Source organism: Myxocyprinus asiaticus, chromosome 31 (genome assembly GCF_019703515.2).
Source record: "Myxocyprinus asiaticus isolate MX2 ecotype Aquarium Trade chromosome 31, UBuf_Myxa_2, whole genome shotgun sequence".
In the NCBI taxonomy this organism is placed as follows: Eukaryota; Metazoa; Chordata; class Actinopteri; order Cypriniformes; family Catostomidae; genus Myxocyprinus; species Myxocyprinus asiaticus.
The window spans coordinates 25,029,163-25,048,536 of NC_059374.1; the positions used below are offsets into that span (position 1 = coordinate 25,029,163).

The 19,374-nt window shown below is 36.5% G+C and overlaps 1 protein-coding gene across 4 annotated transcripts in view; it reads right to left on the minus strand.

Moving 5' to 3' along the window:
* The window catches only part of LOC127422412 (ubiquitin carboxyl-terminal hydrolase 32-like), a 93,893-nt gene that overhangs the window by 25,501 nt on the left and 49,018 nt on the right, over positions 1-19,374 (minus strand). For all 4 annotated transcript variants that reach the window (XM_051665919.1, XM_051665917.1, XM_051665918.1 and 1 more), the window contains exons 6-14: positions 9,667-9,798; positions 9,308-9,415; positions 6,272-6,387; positions 5,787-5,849; positions 5,614-5,697; positions 5,002-5,063; positions 4,171-4,273; positions 2,318-2,504; positions 1,624-1,802 (exon numbers count right to left, since the gene is read on the minus strand). In XM_051665919.1, the coding sequence (XP_051521879.1) occupies positions 1,624-1,802; positions 2,318-2,504; positions 4,171-4,273; positions 5,002-5,063; positions 5,614-5,697; positions 5,787-5,849; positions 6,272-6,387; positions 9,308-9,415; positions 9,667-9,798 (1,034 nt within the window). The remainder of the gene's footprint in view (positions 1-1,623; positions 1,803-2,317; positions 2,505-4,170; positions 4,274-5,001; positions 5,064-5,613; positions 5,698-5,786; positions 5,850-6,271; positions 6,388-9,307; positions 9,416-9,666; positions 9,799-19,374) is intronic.

The following is a 19,374-nucleotide window of genomic DNA, read 5'->3' on the forward strand; positions in this document are numbered from 1 at the left end:
CTAGTTGGCTTCGGCAGTTGGCTCCTGCTGGCATATGCTGTAACTACACTATTATGCATCTTTTTTCAATGACAACTTTCAAAAACAGATGTGTATTCTGACGAAATACTTCTTTAGGCAAGCAACATATACACCGATCAGCCACAACATAAAAACCACCTGCCTAATATTGTGTAGGTCCCCCTCGTGTAGCATTCAGAATAGCATTCTGAGATGATATTCTTCTCACCACAATTGTACAGAGCAGTTATCTGAGTTACCGTGGACTTTGTCAGTCCTGGCCATTCTCTGTTGACCTCTCTCATCAACAAGGCATTTCCTTCTGCAGAACTGCCACTCACAGGATATTTTTTGTTTTTGGCACCATTCTGAGTAAATTCTAGAGACTGTTGTGTGTGAATATCCCAGGAGATCAGCAGTTACAGAAATACTCAAACCAGCCCGTCTGGCACCAACAGTCATCCATGCAATTATCTAATCAGCCAATCATGTGGCAGCAGTGTAATGCATAAAATCATGCAGATACAGGTCAAGAGCTTCAGTTAATGTTCACATCAACCATCAGAATGGGGAAAATAAATGTATCTCTGTAATTTGGACCGTGGCATGAATGTTGGTGCCAGATGGGCTGGTTTGAGTATTTCTGTAACTGCTGATCCCCTGGGATTTTCACGCACAACAGTCTCTAGAATTTTCTCAGAATAGTGGCAAAAACAAAAAACATAACTCAGCTTAGATCGGCGCCATGATGTTTTGTCACATGAAAGCGTATGGCGAAATTTTGACCCTTTACTGACAGCCCAGAGTGTCCTGAACTGAGATCAGTCGGTTTAAATTAAATTAAATTATGCATTGTGTATTGCAAAGCCAAAATACAACGTCCATGCATGTGTTCGCAGGGTCGAACGCAGGGTAGAATAACTCTCTCTAGGTATTACTGACCTTCTTGGTTATCACTAACATTAATTTGCAGTGACAAAGCAACAAAAAGTTCATGAGTTTCACATGATTCACCTCTTGATACAGTTGGGTACTGCAGTGGAGTAGGAATGCCTACTATCAACAGACAGTACAGCCACTTGGTCACCTCCACAGAATTAATTGCGATTAGTGTGAACGCCCCCTCATCCTACTCTTCTCTGATGACTGTGAGAGTGAGAGGCTGAATAAAGGGTGGATAGGACTAAAAAGGGCTCATGTGGACTCGAATACTACTATGCATTATGTTGAGTAAAGAAAGATTTGCCTGATGATATAGTATGTTACATTAATACAAGACGGCAAATGTGTTTGTGACAAGGCATTACTGAAGCAAGCAGTTGCAAACAAAAATGCTTTCAGCTTCACAAAAAGGAATTCATTTGCTGGGAAACAAATTTTTACAAAGCATTCATCCCAGGATTAATCTTCTCAAGGTGATTTCAATTTAAAAAATGGCACTTTAATGTAGTTCTGAGCTCTCGAAGTTACAATTAGAAGGAAGGCAAGACAACAACTTGAAGGTGTTACTTTCCCTGCAGGTCTACTTAATGCACTTTGTGCAGTCATTTGGACAAGAGAGTTATCAGCGGCAGTTCTGAACATTTTGCTAACAGTGGGTGTTCTGAGCATAAGTGCACTCACCTTCATGGGCTCAGTGGTTACTAGTGGCTGGTTATCAATGGCACCAGGCCTCTGTGTGACCATGCTGTTGGGCAAATGACCATTGGCACTGGAGAAACACTGGTTGTTGTTGTCGGGGACGCTGTGCTGTCGAGTGAAGCAGACGTCCGTGGCAGAGGAACTGATGTGTGGAGTCAGGCCTGAGGGAGTGAAAACACACCCTCTGTTTTAGGCTTAACTTTATGGCCTTTTGCCTTTATTAGACAGGACAGTAGAGGTAGAGAGGAAAGCGGAGAAAGATGGAGTGAGAGGGGAATGTGATCGGGACATGACGCAGACTAGCCTCGAACCTACATTCCCGTGAGCACAACACCTCATTTTTTTTTGTCGTGAGTAATACCCACTAAGGCTGCATGATTAATTATACAAATCAGAACTGTTGATTATTTCTCTTGATATTGTAATTGCAATATCAAGAGAAATAATGTGGAAAGAAAGTGGCAAAATGAGTAAATTATGGTTAATGGTAAATAAGGAACAGGACCAGGAAATGTCCCAATCCAGATTCAAACTCACATCTGCATGTGAGCAACACGGCTCAATGTGTCAGAGCATATGTGATAACTGCTAGGCCATAGCCAAGGTGGCAGACTCTTAAGGTACAGTATTTACTCTCACAGCAATGCATGAATCATGCTAAGGAGCTTGTACTTACTATTTCCAGTGGTTTCTGAGGCCTCTGATGAGCTGGAGATATTGTCAGGGAATTTTTCCTCTTGGGAACTGGGGGAAAGAGCAACTGTTCCAACTCTGTTCAGGACAGACTCTACAAGTGCTGTGGACTGAGGACTTCTCATCCCACTGCCCTGCACTGATGGCTGCTCCATGACAATGGACTTATCCTATTTAACATAAAGGATTGCATATAAAAATATACTAAATCAGCATGTTCTGTATGGTCAGTATTATCAAAAGAAAACTGGGCAATGCATAACTAAAGCCTTTAAAAGCAGATTGCACTATTTTCTGTAAGTCATTAATAAAAATTACCACATTAGAAAGTGTGTTCAATGAACTCTGACCTATCACAGAGCTGTCTCACAGCTTGCATTTACGCTGAAAGGCCTAATGCAGTGATCCTTTTTACTATAAATCTCCACTTTCACTTTCAGAATGTGAAAGTGGAGATTTATAGTAAAAAAGGACTTAAATATTGATCTGTTTCTCACCCACACTTATATCTGTTCTGAAGATATGGATTTAAACCACTAGAGTCTTATGGAATACTTTATGTGACCGTTATGTGATTTTTGGAGCTTCAAAGGTCTGGTCACCATTTACTTGCACTGTAAGGACCAACAGAGCTGAGACATTCTTCTAAAAATCTTTGTGTTCAGCAGAAGAAAAGTCATACACATCTGGGATGGCATGAGGGTGAGTAAATGATGAGATGGTTTATCCCTTTTTGGAGTGTTTGGCTTCCCGTACAACTCATAGCTCAATAAAATGGCTATATGACAAAGAGGAAGCAGCATTACTGTAATAGTGTCATTTGACATTCAGGGGGACAGGATGTAAAAATAAACATCTAAATAAATAATATAACTCACCCTTATCATTCAAGTGCAAATACAACAAAAATGAAATTAGTCACCCTTATGTTGTTGCAAACCTACATGACTGTCTTTCTTCTGTGGAACTTAAAAGAAGATGTTAGGAATAATGTTAGTTTCAGTCACCATTCACTTTCATTTAATGGAAAAAAAGATGCAGTGACAGTGAATGGTGACTGACATTCTGCCTAAAATCTCCTTTTGTGATCCTCGAAAGAGAGAAATTCAAATAGGCTTGAGGGCAAGTAAAGATAACAGAAATTACATTTTTGGGTGAACTACCCTTTTGTTAAAGTATTTGCTAAAGGTATCTGCCATGAACAATATACACAACACATGACTGCATCACGTCTTGCTGGGAAAGTACTGTATAGTACTGTGCAAAAGTCTTAGGCACATTAGATATTTCACAAAAACTTTTGTCTTAAGATGGTTATTTAATATCTTCTGCTTTAGTGTGTCTATAGGAAATATCTCATTTAGATTTTTAAACATTCCATTTGCAAACAGAATAGAAGTAGAACAAGGAGTCTTGCAACAGATGGCAAGGCCCCCACAGAGCCCGGATCTCAACATCATTGAGTCAGTCTGAGATTACATGAACAGAACATAGAACTGTGGATAGTTCTCCAAGACGCTTGGAACAACCTATCTGTCAACAACCTTGAAAAACTGTGCGCAAGGAGAATTGGTGCTTTGCATGCAAAGCGTGGTTAAACCAAATATTGATCTTGTTTTTTATGTTTACTGCACTTTGTATTTAGTAAATTGATAAATAAAAATTATTCATGGCATTATTTTTGAAAACATCACCACTATACAGCATTTTTTTAAACTGCTTAAAACTCTTGCACAGTACAGTTTATATATATATAAATAAGGTTCAGACTAATCCATGTACTTTAAACCTCAACCCTTGTTATGTAGAAGCTTTACAGAGATTTTTATCACTCACATATCTAACATAGTCCTTCCACTGCTGCCACCATTGCATAGAGATCATAAACCAGTTCTGATTCAGCTGCAGTCCGTGTCTGCTCTCCCTCTCAAGCCAACCCCTGTGATAACACACAAACAAAATCAGAGTGAACATTACACTACAAACAAGCACCAACATAAACCCACAAAATATTATTTCTGTCCAGAACCAATAAGACATTATAGGGATAGTTCACCCAAAAAGAAAAATTCTGTCATTATTTACCCACCCTCATATTATTCCAAAAAAGGATATGTACGGCAGACTGTTAAGTCATCATTCAAACATTGTATGGGAAAAATAGGAACAATAAAAGTGAATGGTGACTGAGGCTAACATTCTGCCTATCATTTCCCTTTGTCATACGGGCTTGGAACAACATGAGGGTGAGTAAATGATGACCGGAATTTTCTTTTTGGGTGAACTACTCCCATAATGTCTTATCTCAATACACTTGGGAAGTATGTGAAATACAGCTAAAGCGATAAAACAGAAACAGTTATGTGTTGGTACTGCATTTATAATGTCTTCATATGCACTGTCAGTACTGCTAGAAAATTCAATTGAGCTGTATAATTGTGTTCTCAATCTATGTCTGCTTTACAACACAGTTAGAGACAATGGAAGTACAGCGGATGTAATAAACAGATAAAGCATAATCATGAGGCTCATTGGGGAGTGAAATGCAATATAGCACTCATAAAGCTTATTTTAAAACATGAGGTATTGAGAGAGTGCTCTGTAGGGAAACTTATGAAAGGAAGGTTGTGATTGGGTGAGTAATGCTGTGTTGTGTCCTACACTCACCTAATGATTTGGCCTTCTTCTTCAGGGGTAGCTGGGCGCAGACCAAGAACGATATGACACACCTGACAAAGAACCGATTAAACAAGCCATTTAAGGCCAGACCCAAAACAAACAACGCACAGACTTTGCTAGATTCAAATGTGTGTCCAAAAGTGTCAAAAATGAACTGTTTAATTAAGAGGCAATATTTGCCTCCAGAACTTGATTGTGGAGGGCATTTCTATAACCATGTAAAACATTTAAAATTCTCAATCTGAACGATTATGGCTGTTACCTGTAAAATCAAAGCCCACATTTGTGTAACATTTTAGTTACACAGTCAACAACAATGCTATTATCTGACAGGTCATTACAGTGTCTGCAAAAGCACTAAGACCATAACTCTATGGGCCTAGAATATGATATATATATATATATATATATATATATATATATATATATATATATAGAATGAAAGATAACAGAAATTCACAAGAGAGGCATTTTTTGCCCCCACATTTTAAATATCTGGAGCATTTCTGCAACTGGTCACTCTCTGAACCTGGTGTCCAGATTATTAAGCATTTAGACACTCAATTTTCCTCTTTTTCTTAAAATAATCCTGGATCTTACCTGAAACAGCAGGTTGAGGAACTCATTGGCGAGGGCACTTTTCACACTCCATATCTGATAGTCCTCCAGGGTTAACTGCCCTTGCTGCGAATACAACAATGCACAAAAAAGCATCAACAGGACGCTAAATCTACATAATCTTGCAATGAGCATAAAAATAAAAGATCAATTACTTTTGTTGTGTCATGCATTTTTAGTATGTCCTCTACAATGTCTGACACGCTGGAACCAAACTCCTGAAACATACATAAACATAAATCATGAAATCTATAAATAGCAATTCCATACAAAATTACATGAAAGGACTGCACCGGATCTAAGAAACACAGTGACAGCTCAAGCTTCACAAATCAATAATGAATCCAGAGGGAGTTAAATTTAAATGCATAATCTCACAAAGAGTGCATACCTGCAACCCCCCGATTTGATCTCATTTGCATGAATCACCTTACAGGGATTTATACATTATACATTACAGGCCACATAACAGTATACTGAAATAACACCACAACAGTAATTTGTTGCAAAAGTGTTGCCAAACAAGATCTTTTGGAAGCAATGGTTAACCAGATAGCTAAACAGCATCATGTGCTTATTGCTTATTCTGTAGATGTAAGGTTGGTTAGCTCGATCAGACAATCAGCTGCTCTGCACTTACTGGGAGGGTGTCTGTGCGGTTATCCTTCCACACCTCCAGCAGTGCCACCACCATCTCATGGATCTCATCCTTGGATAGAACTCCATCCCGATCTACATCAAACACTTTAAAACAAACTGCAATAGACCAAGACGAATAGCTTTAGACATGGAGCATTCATCAAAGAGAAAACAACTGTGACAGTTACATCAAACAATGCTGTCTTCTACAATAGTCTTGAAATATGAGTATACTGTATGTTCAGGATGGTTGCTTGGAATCCTTTGAAATGGCTAGACAAACTAAATGCATTCAGAATACTGCAGTGGAATAAGATGAACAACTAAATGCCTATTTATACAAAATGCTAAACGAATTGTTGACGTCTAATCACACCAAGACCAGAACGAATATTCGTCAGGCAAAACGAAAACCAAATTCCTTACCATACATTAAAAAACCATACCTGGTAGCGATGGTCAACAAATTAACTGTACAACAAATGACGCACACATCTCTCAGCTTTGGGCTGTCAATGTGAATGTATTATCTTTTGAGTTAACATAATTACCTAATTTAGCATTATAAGGGGCCATTCACACTGAACGTGTTTATGCGTCTATCTGCACCGGTTTTTCAATTGTTCTTCTATATAAATAGAAGATAGACTGACATCTTTGACGCTGTGCTGAGTCTTGAGCTGCATTTCCAAAATTGGGCCGAATGGTTCTGAGCATGGTGAGGAACGGTTCCAGTAGCATTTCCACATGAGCATAGTCGGACCGGCGCGATTACACACTGTTCGGAGTCTGGATTTCTCGTCACCACGTTCCTCCGTGCTGGCGGAATGGCTTTAGTATGTGGCAACGCATGATTATCGATTTGCCAACACTAAGGTAACTGATTTGTTTCTAGGTAGCAGGCAAAGTTAAACTGAATAACAAAATAGAGTATGTTTGGTGTATCTTCGAGATTTTATGATTATAGTTTAACAAGTATAGAAAATTTTTCTATGCACCTTTTACATCAGAGAGGTCGATTACGCAAGTTAGCTCATTAAAACCCAAATAATACAGGGCTGGTTATGGACCCTTTTCACAGACCTGTTATGACGCGTTTCTGCCTTCTTTAACAATGTAAATGTAGCAAACTTTTTTATATTTCCAATTTTACAAATATTTAGAATACATTTATAACATTGTACTTTGTATTATGTTACCCTGGAATACGTTTTTAAAAATCAGTTACCACAGCTGCAGTGAGTCTTCTAGCACAGCTGCTGAGGGAGTGACAGAACATGTTGCCTGTTTCTCTCTTCTTACTGATGTTATCCAGCGCTATATATTTTTAACTTCTTTTGCAAAGCTGTGAAGGCATAATCATTGATTTTTTCTTTTGCTGTTGGAGCAAACGGCTAACCAAAAATTTTATTTGCTATGGTCCCCCATTCATCGCCATTCAAGCTTAGCCAAATATGACGACTTCTGCTTCGCGAACGCAGACATGTGAAAAAGGTCCATTGGTAAAGGTTTCCTGATTAGATTAGATTCTGATTCACAAGCTCTTAATTCAATTTGATTCCGATCTCGATTCGATATCGATTAATATGGATACATTTCTGTTACAATGTCCATTTTGTTTACATATAAAAGAAATGTTCTCTCAGCTAATGCTCTTAATTATAAAGGAACCTTATAGGCAACCCTTCTAGGTACAATTCGAAAATACTTTATCATTAGATTTACATCAAATTGGTCACTTCTTAGCTTTTGAAAAATTTTCATATTCAGTCTATTCCATCATTTAATGACTTTAAATTGCATATATTATGTTGCATATATATTTTTATTACATTTTTATTGTTAACTTGCATGAAAAACAGAAAGGGTATTAAAAGAGACATTATTTAATTATATATGGATCCGTGGATCTTGTCTATGGACACACAGAACGAGTTAAACCAAATTTTTACTCGCAGTGAAAGGACCTCTGTGCTAATAACTTCTTCACTATACTTAATCACTGGTGAGTAAAATCCGAACATTTACTAGCCAGTGGCTAATCATAGACATTTTCAGTCACAGCATGAGATTTGGTTGAACATGCGAGTACTTGCATTAAAATGGGTGAAAGATTGATCTTGGGATTTAAGAATTGATATCGAGATCATTCAAATGAAGATCACGATACATTGGAAAATCTGTATTTTTACCCAGCCCTAATTATATTACTCGATTGATATTTTGTCAATAAATGTCCTTTTTAGCTAGTCTGTAAACTTTTACATTTCTGTGTTTTCGTACCCAGTGGCATGCACAACCAACCAACCCCTCAGCAAATGATGGTAAACCTCTTTTCTTTCTTTGCTTTCCTTTTTGCGACATGTCTTTCCTGTGCTTAAGCAGAGGAAAAAGCAGTCCTAAAAACTGGAATATGTGATCAACCTCCATAGCGCACTCACTCCAATGTTTATCTCTCACGCTATCGCCAACAGACATATTTGTTACGTACATTCAAGCACCACAGCAAAACCCCCCCACTAACGTGGCAAGAGTTTGGCCCGATGGTGGAAAAGCGGTTTTGTTGTTTGTCTCAAGCAGGAGCTTAAAATGTTTTAGATGCTGCGTCAAGTTTAAAAGCACTTCAACTTTACAAATGCTGCTTTCTGTTGTATTTGTTGCACTGCATCTAGCTTCTTCTTTTTTAGCACAAGAATGTGTTTGGTCTGAACGGCCATAACAGTTTCACTCTGTTCTGAGTGATTTCTTAATACTGGTCAGAAATAGCCAGAACCATAAGAGTGGCAGAACGGGGTCTTGCTTCAGTTTAACAGAAAATGATGAAGAGCTTCTTGCCATAGTTTATGTATTAAATGAAACTCTAACGGGATGTTTAACAAAAGTAAAGTAATTTAAAGTTTTTGTTTGGGCCAGCAGCAAAACCATCCTTGTTGAATATGTAATATTAAGTCCATAAAGTGCTGTGGAAAGGTGTAATATTATTTAATCATTGCAGGTTTTTTCAAACAGAGAGGATGAGAGGAAATAAAATGCTCACACTTTTGCCTCTCAGCCACAGGACCCCGACAACATGCTGAGAGCCCACACGATATCTCCTTAAAGTCAATATGATTGTCCCGATTCTCATCAAAGGCATGAAACAAGCCTAGAAAATGGGAGAAAATGTCAGTGCTCAGATTAGCCCAAAAGAATAATTGGATTCTTTGGAGATATTTTATCACAAATGATCCAATATATTTTAAAAGCAAGGCCTACTGCTACTAAAATAAGCTGATCTGTGACTTTCCTAGGTGTCACAAACGTTTTGAAAGTATATGACTAGCAGATGGATGCATGTCTGAGTGTTTGGGTGTCTTAATCTTCTGAGAGAACTTACTCTAATAAATTTTGTCTTACCTTCACTAAGTGATGCATGAATAGGGGGTGAGACCAGAGGGACAAAGGTTTCCAAATCAAAACGCCCCGTCCTTGACTGGGCTTTCAGCAGCCAGTAGCGCTTTTCCAAGTCAATAATGTCAGATTCTTCTACTGCAAAACGGAAGACAAAATAAATCATACTCTGAAACTCTAACTTTTCATCTGCTGACAAAAAAGAACTGTGGTGGTACTATGGTACAGTGATAGTAATACCATGGTACATTGATAAAGTATTGAAATACATGTACCATGGTTTTTGTTCGAAATTTGTTGCATGAAGTGGTCTTTTCATCTGACAATCCAGGAATGCCTCAAATAAACTGTATTTAACCATGTGGACTGTAGGGCTGGGCGATCGACAATATTGGGAAATTACAAAACCATGGAGCTGGAAAGTATATATTAAATATATTAAATAGTAGCCAAGGGTATGAAATTAGCACCTGCCAAATGTGGGTATTTCATGCACATAGCAGGTCATTTTGCTCATCTACACCCGCTTGAAGAAACACACTTTATTATATTTTGAAGAACAGACAAAAGAAAAGATGTTGTTTGTTCAGAAGCATGCAGCGTGAGCGTGTCTCGTGGAACATACGCATGTAAAGAGTTCTCACTCTTTCTCCTCTGTTTCAGTTGTCTGAAAACTGTTTGCAAGAAAATTGTTGTTTATGAGAATGCTCCAACTGACCTAAGACCATCTCAGGAGGTGCTCAAAGTTTAGTTTGCTTTATTTCTACAGAGCAGTGAAACTAAAATTGATTTATATTTCAATAATTAGTATTATCATTATCATTATTATATTTACATTTATAATTGTCAATAGATCTTAATTTGTATTAGTAATTTTCCACCTTTTGTAGATGGATACTTGTGGATACTAATGGAAGGGTGGTTATGTACGATTTTTTTTTATCACTTTGTTATTTTAATTGCTCTTTCGTTTTGTTTTAAGTGCAATTTGAATCTTTGGTTTAAGTTTTTTGTGTTTCAGTAGTAAAATCAATAAAGCAAGAATATTCACCAATCCCTCAGCCAGGGGGTTATGTTGTAATTTTTTTTAATTAAAAGGTGAGTTGGCATCACTACCCGTAATTTCCAAATGTGGGTCAAATATGACCCCTGTGTGTTTACTATATGGTATTCAATACAATTAAACATATTTTGATGCCAATCATTTGATTTAGTCCACCCTGATTCCATACTTAATGTCTAATATACTGTATCTGTTTGAAAACACTAATAAATTGTGACTTTAAACTAAATATTTTGACATTAAAAATCACATAGTGGGCTGTAGTGACTGACATGGGATCCTGTTAGATGAATTACATTTATTATGAGTGATTACATAACAATTAATCCTACTAGGTAAAAGCATGAGTCAACCCGAATGAACTGAGAGACTGGACTATATATGGTGTCAGGGTTGGGGTAGGTTAAGAGGCCCGAGGACGACTACTCTTTCTTTGCCATAATCTCTAACTTAGACTAATAGGATCTTGTTTACCTCTCCCATGTGACATGTCACACATAAGGCAAGTGTCAAAACACAGGAATACAAATCTGATCTTTTGTTTAGCCTGATGTTCATTTCAGACCAACCCCTCTCTGTTACTCAAGAACACTACATTTTAGAAGAATGCACTACAAAAATAAATAAACAAACTGGTCAATACAAAAGAATGTTCTAGTGGTTTCTGTGGACAGGAATAAATCGTATCTTAATGAACAGACACTGGATTGTCCTATAGATATACAGAAACTCCTCTACTATGTTGGACATGAGCAGCAGATAAACTTCTGTGGTTTGACAGACGATTGGGAGTCTGATTGGTGTGGGTCGATAGTCATTATTTCCCATAGTGCTCTGTGAGAGCATGTCTGCTGTCTAGGGGGCAGAGTGGAGACTGGGGATCTATAGGGGTATAAAAATCCACCCGTCACTGCTCACGATCAATGATTCAGTGTAATTTTAGAGGCAAATGAGAGTGGAAATCCATGATAAAACAAAGAAACACTAGTTATAATAAACATTTCATATCCAATATGTATTTAGCACACAGTCAAATTACATTTCACAACAAATATTCCCATGGTTGGAAGTCCCATTGCAGTGCTGCACCTATTTAATTTTGTGATGAAGGATTATCATTATTCAGAGCAAAGTTATTATTAATGAGAACAATGATGGTTTAGCAGTTAGTCATTGTTGGAGGAAACTCAATATCTGCTTGAGTGTTATCCATCGTTTATGCATTGTCCAGTGACAGCTAATCTATAAAACTTATTATGCACGGTATGGATCGGCAAACGAGCCATTGTTCATCCTGAATATTTGCAGCATCCTTAAAGGCATGCTTCACCTAAAAATGACAATTCTGTCATTATTTACTCACCGTCATGTTGTTCCACACCAATATTACTTTTTCCGTCTAACAGAAAAGGAGATATTAGGCAGAGTAACTTTTATTGAATGGAAAAACGGTGCAATGAATGTGAATGGTGACTAAGGCTGTCAGACCATAACATTCTGCTTAAATCCTTTTGTGTTCCACAGAACAACATGAGGGTGAGTAAATTAATTCATTTTTGGGTGAACTATCCCTTTAATTGAAGCACCATGAGCAGTTCATGATACCTATGATATCACCTTGCATTGCAATGCATCGTGGTGAGGACAGCCATTGTTTCTTAGGCTAGCATGACACTGTAGGCCTCTCAAGCCTTCATGGGCTGAGAAGATGTCATGTTCAAAAACACTGGATTTAAAACAACGGCAGTGAGCCACGATTCGGACGGCTCTTTTTAACTAAGTGCTATATACTGTATACCAAGAAAGTTGTTCCTTGTTCTTAAATGGTACTTGTTTAAGAAAACCAGAGTAAATTATTTTAGCAGTTATTGTTATTATGTCACATATTTGGGTCACAGGTCAATACCCAGGTCCCAGGATGAAGTATGTCCGGAATCTATTCATACTACTCGCATGCACACCTAAAAAACATATTGTTTTACTGGCCGAAAGGTGTGTCCTTCATCAAATACAGTACTTACTCTGACAGCATGCGATTTCGGATGCAGGGATGGCACAGAGCGCATTTTGCCCATGACAGAGCAGAAATTACAGGTCTGCTGTGAGACACACTTTTGTATTCAGTAGTACAAACAACAGCTACAAACAAATATCTCTTGAGGAAAGATCTGTTCTTTGATGGCATATCAAATATTGAAAAGTCCTCATCATTCAAATACCAGTGGGAATACAACATTTATTTGCTGTTCTGAAGAAAACAATGCTTGTCAGATAACAGAGCTGCTCACCTGAAAATCTCTCCTGGGGAAAACAAAAAAGCAGTTTCAAAATTCTTTACCTGAGTAGCTGCAGTGTGACATGCTATACTTCATCTTAAACTATTTTAAAAGGGTCATGACATGAGGATTTACATTTTCCTTAATCTTGATCATTTGTTGACCTAATCAGAATGAAGGCAGAAAATGATTGTTTTACAAATATATGACTGTTTTTGTGAAAAAAAAAACAAAAAACAAAACAACCTTTACTAATATTATAAGTGAATTTAAAGGAACAAATAAAAATGATAAAAAGGCATGTCAAGACCCTTTTAAAGGCGTACTCCGGGTTCAATTCAAGTTAAGCTCAATCGACAGCATTTGAAGCATAATGTTGATTACCAAAAAAAATATATGACTTTTTTAATTAAAAAAAAGGAGAAGCATAAACTGCGGTAACAATAAAGGTTCTTACAATAGAAGTGAATGGGGCCAGTCCATAAATGCTAAAATACACATTGTTTCAAAAGTACAGCCATGAGACATAAAAATGATACTTGATTTTAGTGTAATAAAATCTCTTGAAGGGTTTACAGTATTGCGTCATGGCAAGTTGTAATTTTGGAATTATTGGATAGGGTAGTAAGCAATTTTATCACACTAAATTCATGTTAATACATGTAATGTTTACATTTTGTGGCTATACTTGAAACAATGTGTATTTTAACATTAATGACCCCTTTGTAAGTGCCTTACTGTAACTGTGATTTGTGCTTTTTTTTTTTTTTTTTAGATAAACAAGGGACCAGTCAAGATTATAGTATGACAAACTGCTGGTTAGGTTCCTCATTTATACAATTTACAAGTCTTTTGGATAAAAATGTCTGCTAAATGACTAAATGTAAATGTATTTTTGGTAATCAACATTATGCCACAAATGCTGTTGAGTGAATTGCAATATGAGTGTACTGAACCCAGAATATTTCTGTAAACAACAATTCCTAATTCTTCACCGACTATTATGGAAAAAAAATTATGACCTCATATTAATTGAGATTAATTGAGAGACTTTATGGAATATTTGTAATTTTCACACCGTATGACTTTTAAAGTGAACTGCAAAAAGCTAAAAGGTAACTGAAAATGGTGACCAGTTACTACACCTAAAATATAAATTTTCCCTTTTACACTACCAGTCAAAGTTTGTATACATGTGACTGTATATTTCTCATGATCCAACTTTTTGATATAAAGACATATGCTTAAATGTTTGAAAGTATATTGTGCTTATATATGTTTTATTTTATTTTTATTTTTTTTACAAAACTAAAATTTGGGCCAGACAGTGAAGGAAAAGCGGCCAAGTGTCCAGAATATACAAGAACTTCTATATTGTTTAAAAAGCAACCCTGGTGGCTACTCTGAATAAGCTAAAATATAGCCTAAGACAGTTTTGATTGGTGTAAACATTTTTGGTCACTACAAAATTCCTACACTCCCATTTGTGTTATTTCATATTTTTGATACCTTTACTAATGTTCTAATATGTGGAAATTTGTTATTCATCAGCTACCCATCTAAAATGCTACTACTCACCTAGAGGAGCAATTCTATCAGAGTGGCAACAGAAGAACCATATCATATTCCAATGCATATGTCACAGTGCTGGTTGTTAGATATGGCGTGCACCATAGCAAACTCCACGCGAGCTACCATTACATTGGCAAAATGCTGTTACTTTCCATCTCTGTATCCAATCCGATTCCCTTACTTTCAAACAGATTATTGTCAAGTCAACACTTTGTCCTTTCTGACAGCCCTCTTGCCTGCTAGCACTGGGCCTGGTGTTGATACTGAGCATATTCCAGAAGATACATGAACTCATAAAATCACATACACATACATAGATCACACAGATCATGACTGCCTCACACAAAAAGCGCACACACAACCCTCTCACTGCCCTAAAACGATAATCTGGAGAGGGCCGCAGATTACGTGTGTTGCTCAGGTAGCTTCTCTGATTGGCCACAGACGGAGACACAGCTCAGGTTTTTTTTTTTTTTTTTTTTAAACTGTCCTTGATTGTCATAGCAAACCTATTTTAATTTTATTGATCTATCTGGATAATTGGTTTCCTTTAGTATTTTCCTACATCCTCTTGTTTTCCACACAAAGAGACTGTAGATTGTCTGAGGATGTAAATGCATAGACGGTGACCACAGTGAAGTGAATCAAGCCAAGCTCTGTGCATTTATTCTATTATGGAGGAATATGCAATAGACAGAACTGATCATGGTCATACAAATACTCAGATGGGCTCATAAACTGACCATTCAAATAATATACAATCAATGGATTAATGACAAAGACAAACTACTGCTGTGTATGCCGTTTTAAACAATCTACTGGCTACTGTTTTAAATCACATACATTACAGGCCTGTCAATATTGCTTTGTTACTGCCTAGTATCATTCAAAAATGAGAGAATGCAAGATATGTCATCAATACTTTTGGCCCATTTTCCCAGAGGATATGGTACATTTGAAATGCTTATATTTGCTAAAAAATCATTTTGTCAAATCTTAGGAGTACACTAGCATATAGATGGCTAAAAGACATTGACTAAGAGTCATAAAACTCTAACTTTGATTTCATGGGGTCTTTAATGCCACAATAATATACAGTGGCAAGAAAAAGTATGTGAACCCTTTGGAATTACCTGCATTTATGAGTCTTAAAATCTGGTTTGATCATCTAAGTTACAATCATGAACAAAAACAATCTGTTTTATCTAATAACACACAAATTACTATATTGTTCTTGTACATACTGAATACCAGAACCAGACCGATATGGGATTTTTGAGGCCGATACCGATTTTAGAGAGGGAAAATTCACCGATTACCAATATGGTAACCAATATAGTTCATTTTTGTGCTGGAATGAAAACAGACCTTTTCTATGTGGATTTTTCACCGATTTTGTTTTTAAACAAATTGTTTCACCGATTATTATACATTGTCAACAAATTCTAGAAATGAATACTGAGAAAATAAAGAATAAATAAAAATACAATAAATAGCTTAATAAACAACAGTACTGTTAGTATGTCAATTGCTGACCATTTAAATAAAGAATAAATAAAATTAAATAAAAATCAGTACTGTATGTTTAGTATCAGTCAATTGCCCACCATTAAAATAAAGAATAAATAAAATAAAATAAAAATAAGTACTGTATATATAGTATGTCAATTGCTGACCATTAAAATAAAGAATAAATAAAATAAAATAAAATAAAAATCAGTACTGTATGTTTAGTATCAGTCAATTGCCCACCATTAAAATAAAGAATAAATAAAAATACAATAAATAGCTAAACATCAGTACTGTTAGTATAAGTCAATTGCTGACCATTTAAATAAAGAATAAAATTAAATAAAAATCAGTACTGTATATTTAGTGTCAATTGCTGACCATTTAAATAAAGAATAAATAAAAATACAATAAATAGCTAAATAAACATCAGTACTGTTAGTATAAGTCAATTGCTGACCATTTAAATAAAGAATAAATCAAATATAATTCAGTACTGTATGTTTAGTATCAGTCAATTTCCCACCATTAAAATAAAGAATAAATAAAATAAAAATCAGTACTGTATATTTAGTATAAGTCAATTGCTGACCATTTAAATAAAGAATAAATAAAATAAAATAAAATAAAAATCAGTACTGTATGTTTAGTATCAGTCAATTGCCCACCATTAAAATAAAGAATAAATAAAAATAAAATAAACAGCTAAATAAACATCAGGGGCCGGTTGCACCAGCTATACGTACGTTACAACTTAGTTGTGACGCAAATGGGCACAATTTACACTCTACTAAATATCTGAGCGTTGCACCATTACATTTAAGTAGGACGTAACCCTACGTATAAACTAAATATTTACGGCAGCCTCTGACCAGGAGTAACTTATGGAATAAAAAAGCAGAATGATATTTAATGACATCAATGAACTCATGTTTTGGTTGACAGGCATCAGTCCTTTCGAAATATATGATGGTGTTGGCATTTACACTCGTTTACATTTATAAGAGAGAGAGAAAAAAAACTTTTAAGTGGCTCTTCAGCATGAAACCGTTCTAACAGTGCAGTTTGTAGTGTGCGTCGCTGGGTGTCAAGTTTCAACACATTCAAAATATATATACAGGATAATAAAATGAATAAATGTCTATTTTTCCAGCCTGTTGTATTAGTATTTATCACCCCTCATTATTTTAGATACAGTTCCTATATATTATTATTTACACAGGGAAAATATACTTTATTAAATCTACTTTTATTACGCATCCTATTTTAATGTCTGGAAAACCAGACTTTTAAATATTACACTTTGTAAATGCAACGACTGGAATTGTTCGGTTGAAGGGGGTACCAAACTGTGAATCCTGAACAAAACAGTTTGGTGAATACATGTTTACTCATTAGCTTCCGCTAAGCTGACAATGAAAGTAGCTATGTGATTAGCTAGTTAGCTATAAGCTTGTTGCCATGGAGAGTAAAAGATGGACTTTATTTACTTTCCAGCATTGTGTCTCACCAACTAGGTAACAGCAAAGCGTGAAATCAACACTCACCACACACAATCCACCACTGCACTGTTGTCTGCTGAACTGCAAAAAGATGCTCTGATGTTTACCTTTCAATCTGCTATATTACTTACTGCACTGACAAACTATAGCTGGCTAACAGCAAACAGATGTGATAAACATGAATGACATGGTTGTCAGGGACAGGGTTACGTAATATTAGTTATATAAAATGATGGGGTCATTTTTTATTAACTTTCCAGTATGTATTTCACAAACTAGTTAGCAATTTAAGGAAAAGAGACCACTCAAATCCGCACCGTTTAACTCTGCCCTGTCTGTAGTGCCACCCTCAGCTCAGAGTCAGCTCTGTAAATAATAGAAACGGAGTGCGCTCTGCTGGACAAACTACACTATGACACCAATTCTAAAGCATTGTTTTCTGCATTATATGTTCTGAAAAAAAGTTTTCTTATCGGCGCATATAGGTAAAATATATGCCGATACCAATATATTGGTGAAAGGCTAATATCGGCCGATAATATCTGAATACATCAGACATTCACAGTGTAGGTAGGAAAAAGTACATGAACCCCTAGGCTAATGACGTCAACAAAAGCTAATTAGAGCTGAGTCAAGAGTTGGCAAACCTGGCATCCAATTATTGAAACAATATTGGAGGTGTGGGTTAAAGCTACTTTGACTTATAAAACGCAATCAAACATTTTGAGTTTGCTATTCACAAGAAGCATCTATCTAACGTGGCCATGCCTTGCAAAAGAGAGATCTTAGAAGACCTACTATCAAGAATGTTGCTTTGCATAAACTGGAAAGGGTAAAAAAGTTATCTTGAAGAGCTTAGATATTTATCTGTCCACAATTAGACAAACTGTCTACAAATGGAGATGATTTAATACCGTAGCTACTCTCCCTAGAAGTGGCCATCCAGCCAAGATGACTAAAAGGCCACACCAAAGAATGCTCAGTGAGGTAAAAAAGACCCCTAGAGTGACAGCTAAAAACTTGAAGGAATCATTGGAACATATTGTTAACATCTGATCATGAGTCTACTACACGGAAAACATTAAACAGGCATGGTGTCCATGGCAGGACATCACAAAGGTAGCAAAAACATTGCTGCGCACCTGAAGTTTGCCAAAGACCACGCTGACAATCCACAACGTTACTGGGAAAATATCTTGTGGCCTGATGAAACTAAGGTTGAATTGTTTGGGAAGAACACACAGCACTACATACAGCATAAAAAGGGCACCGCATACAACAATTTTAATATTATCCCAACGGTGAAGTACAGTGGAGGGAGCATCATGATTTGGGGCTGCTTTGCTGCTTCGGGGCCTGGACTGCTTTGCCATCATCGAGGGAAAAATGAATTCCTAAGTTTATCAAGATGTCCTAAAGGATAATGTCAAGGTGGCTGAGAGCCAGCTGAAGCTCAGTAGAAGTTGGGTGATGCAGCAGAACAATGACCCTAAACTAAGTAAATCCATTACAGAATGGTTTAAAAAAAAGAAAATCCAACTTTTGGAGTGGCCCAGTCAGAGCCCAGACCTTAACCCAATAGAGATGCTGTGGAATGACCTCAAGAGAGCCACTCAAATATCCTAAGAATATGGCTGAGCTAAAGCAGTTCTGTAAGGAAGAATGGTCCAAAATTCCCTCTGAACATTGTGCAGGTTTAATCTACAGCTACCAGAAACACTTGGTTGAGGTTATTGCTGCCAAAAAAGGATAGATCAGTTATTAAATCCATGGGTTCACTTATTTTTAGACA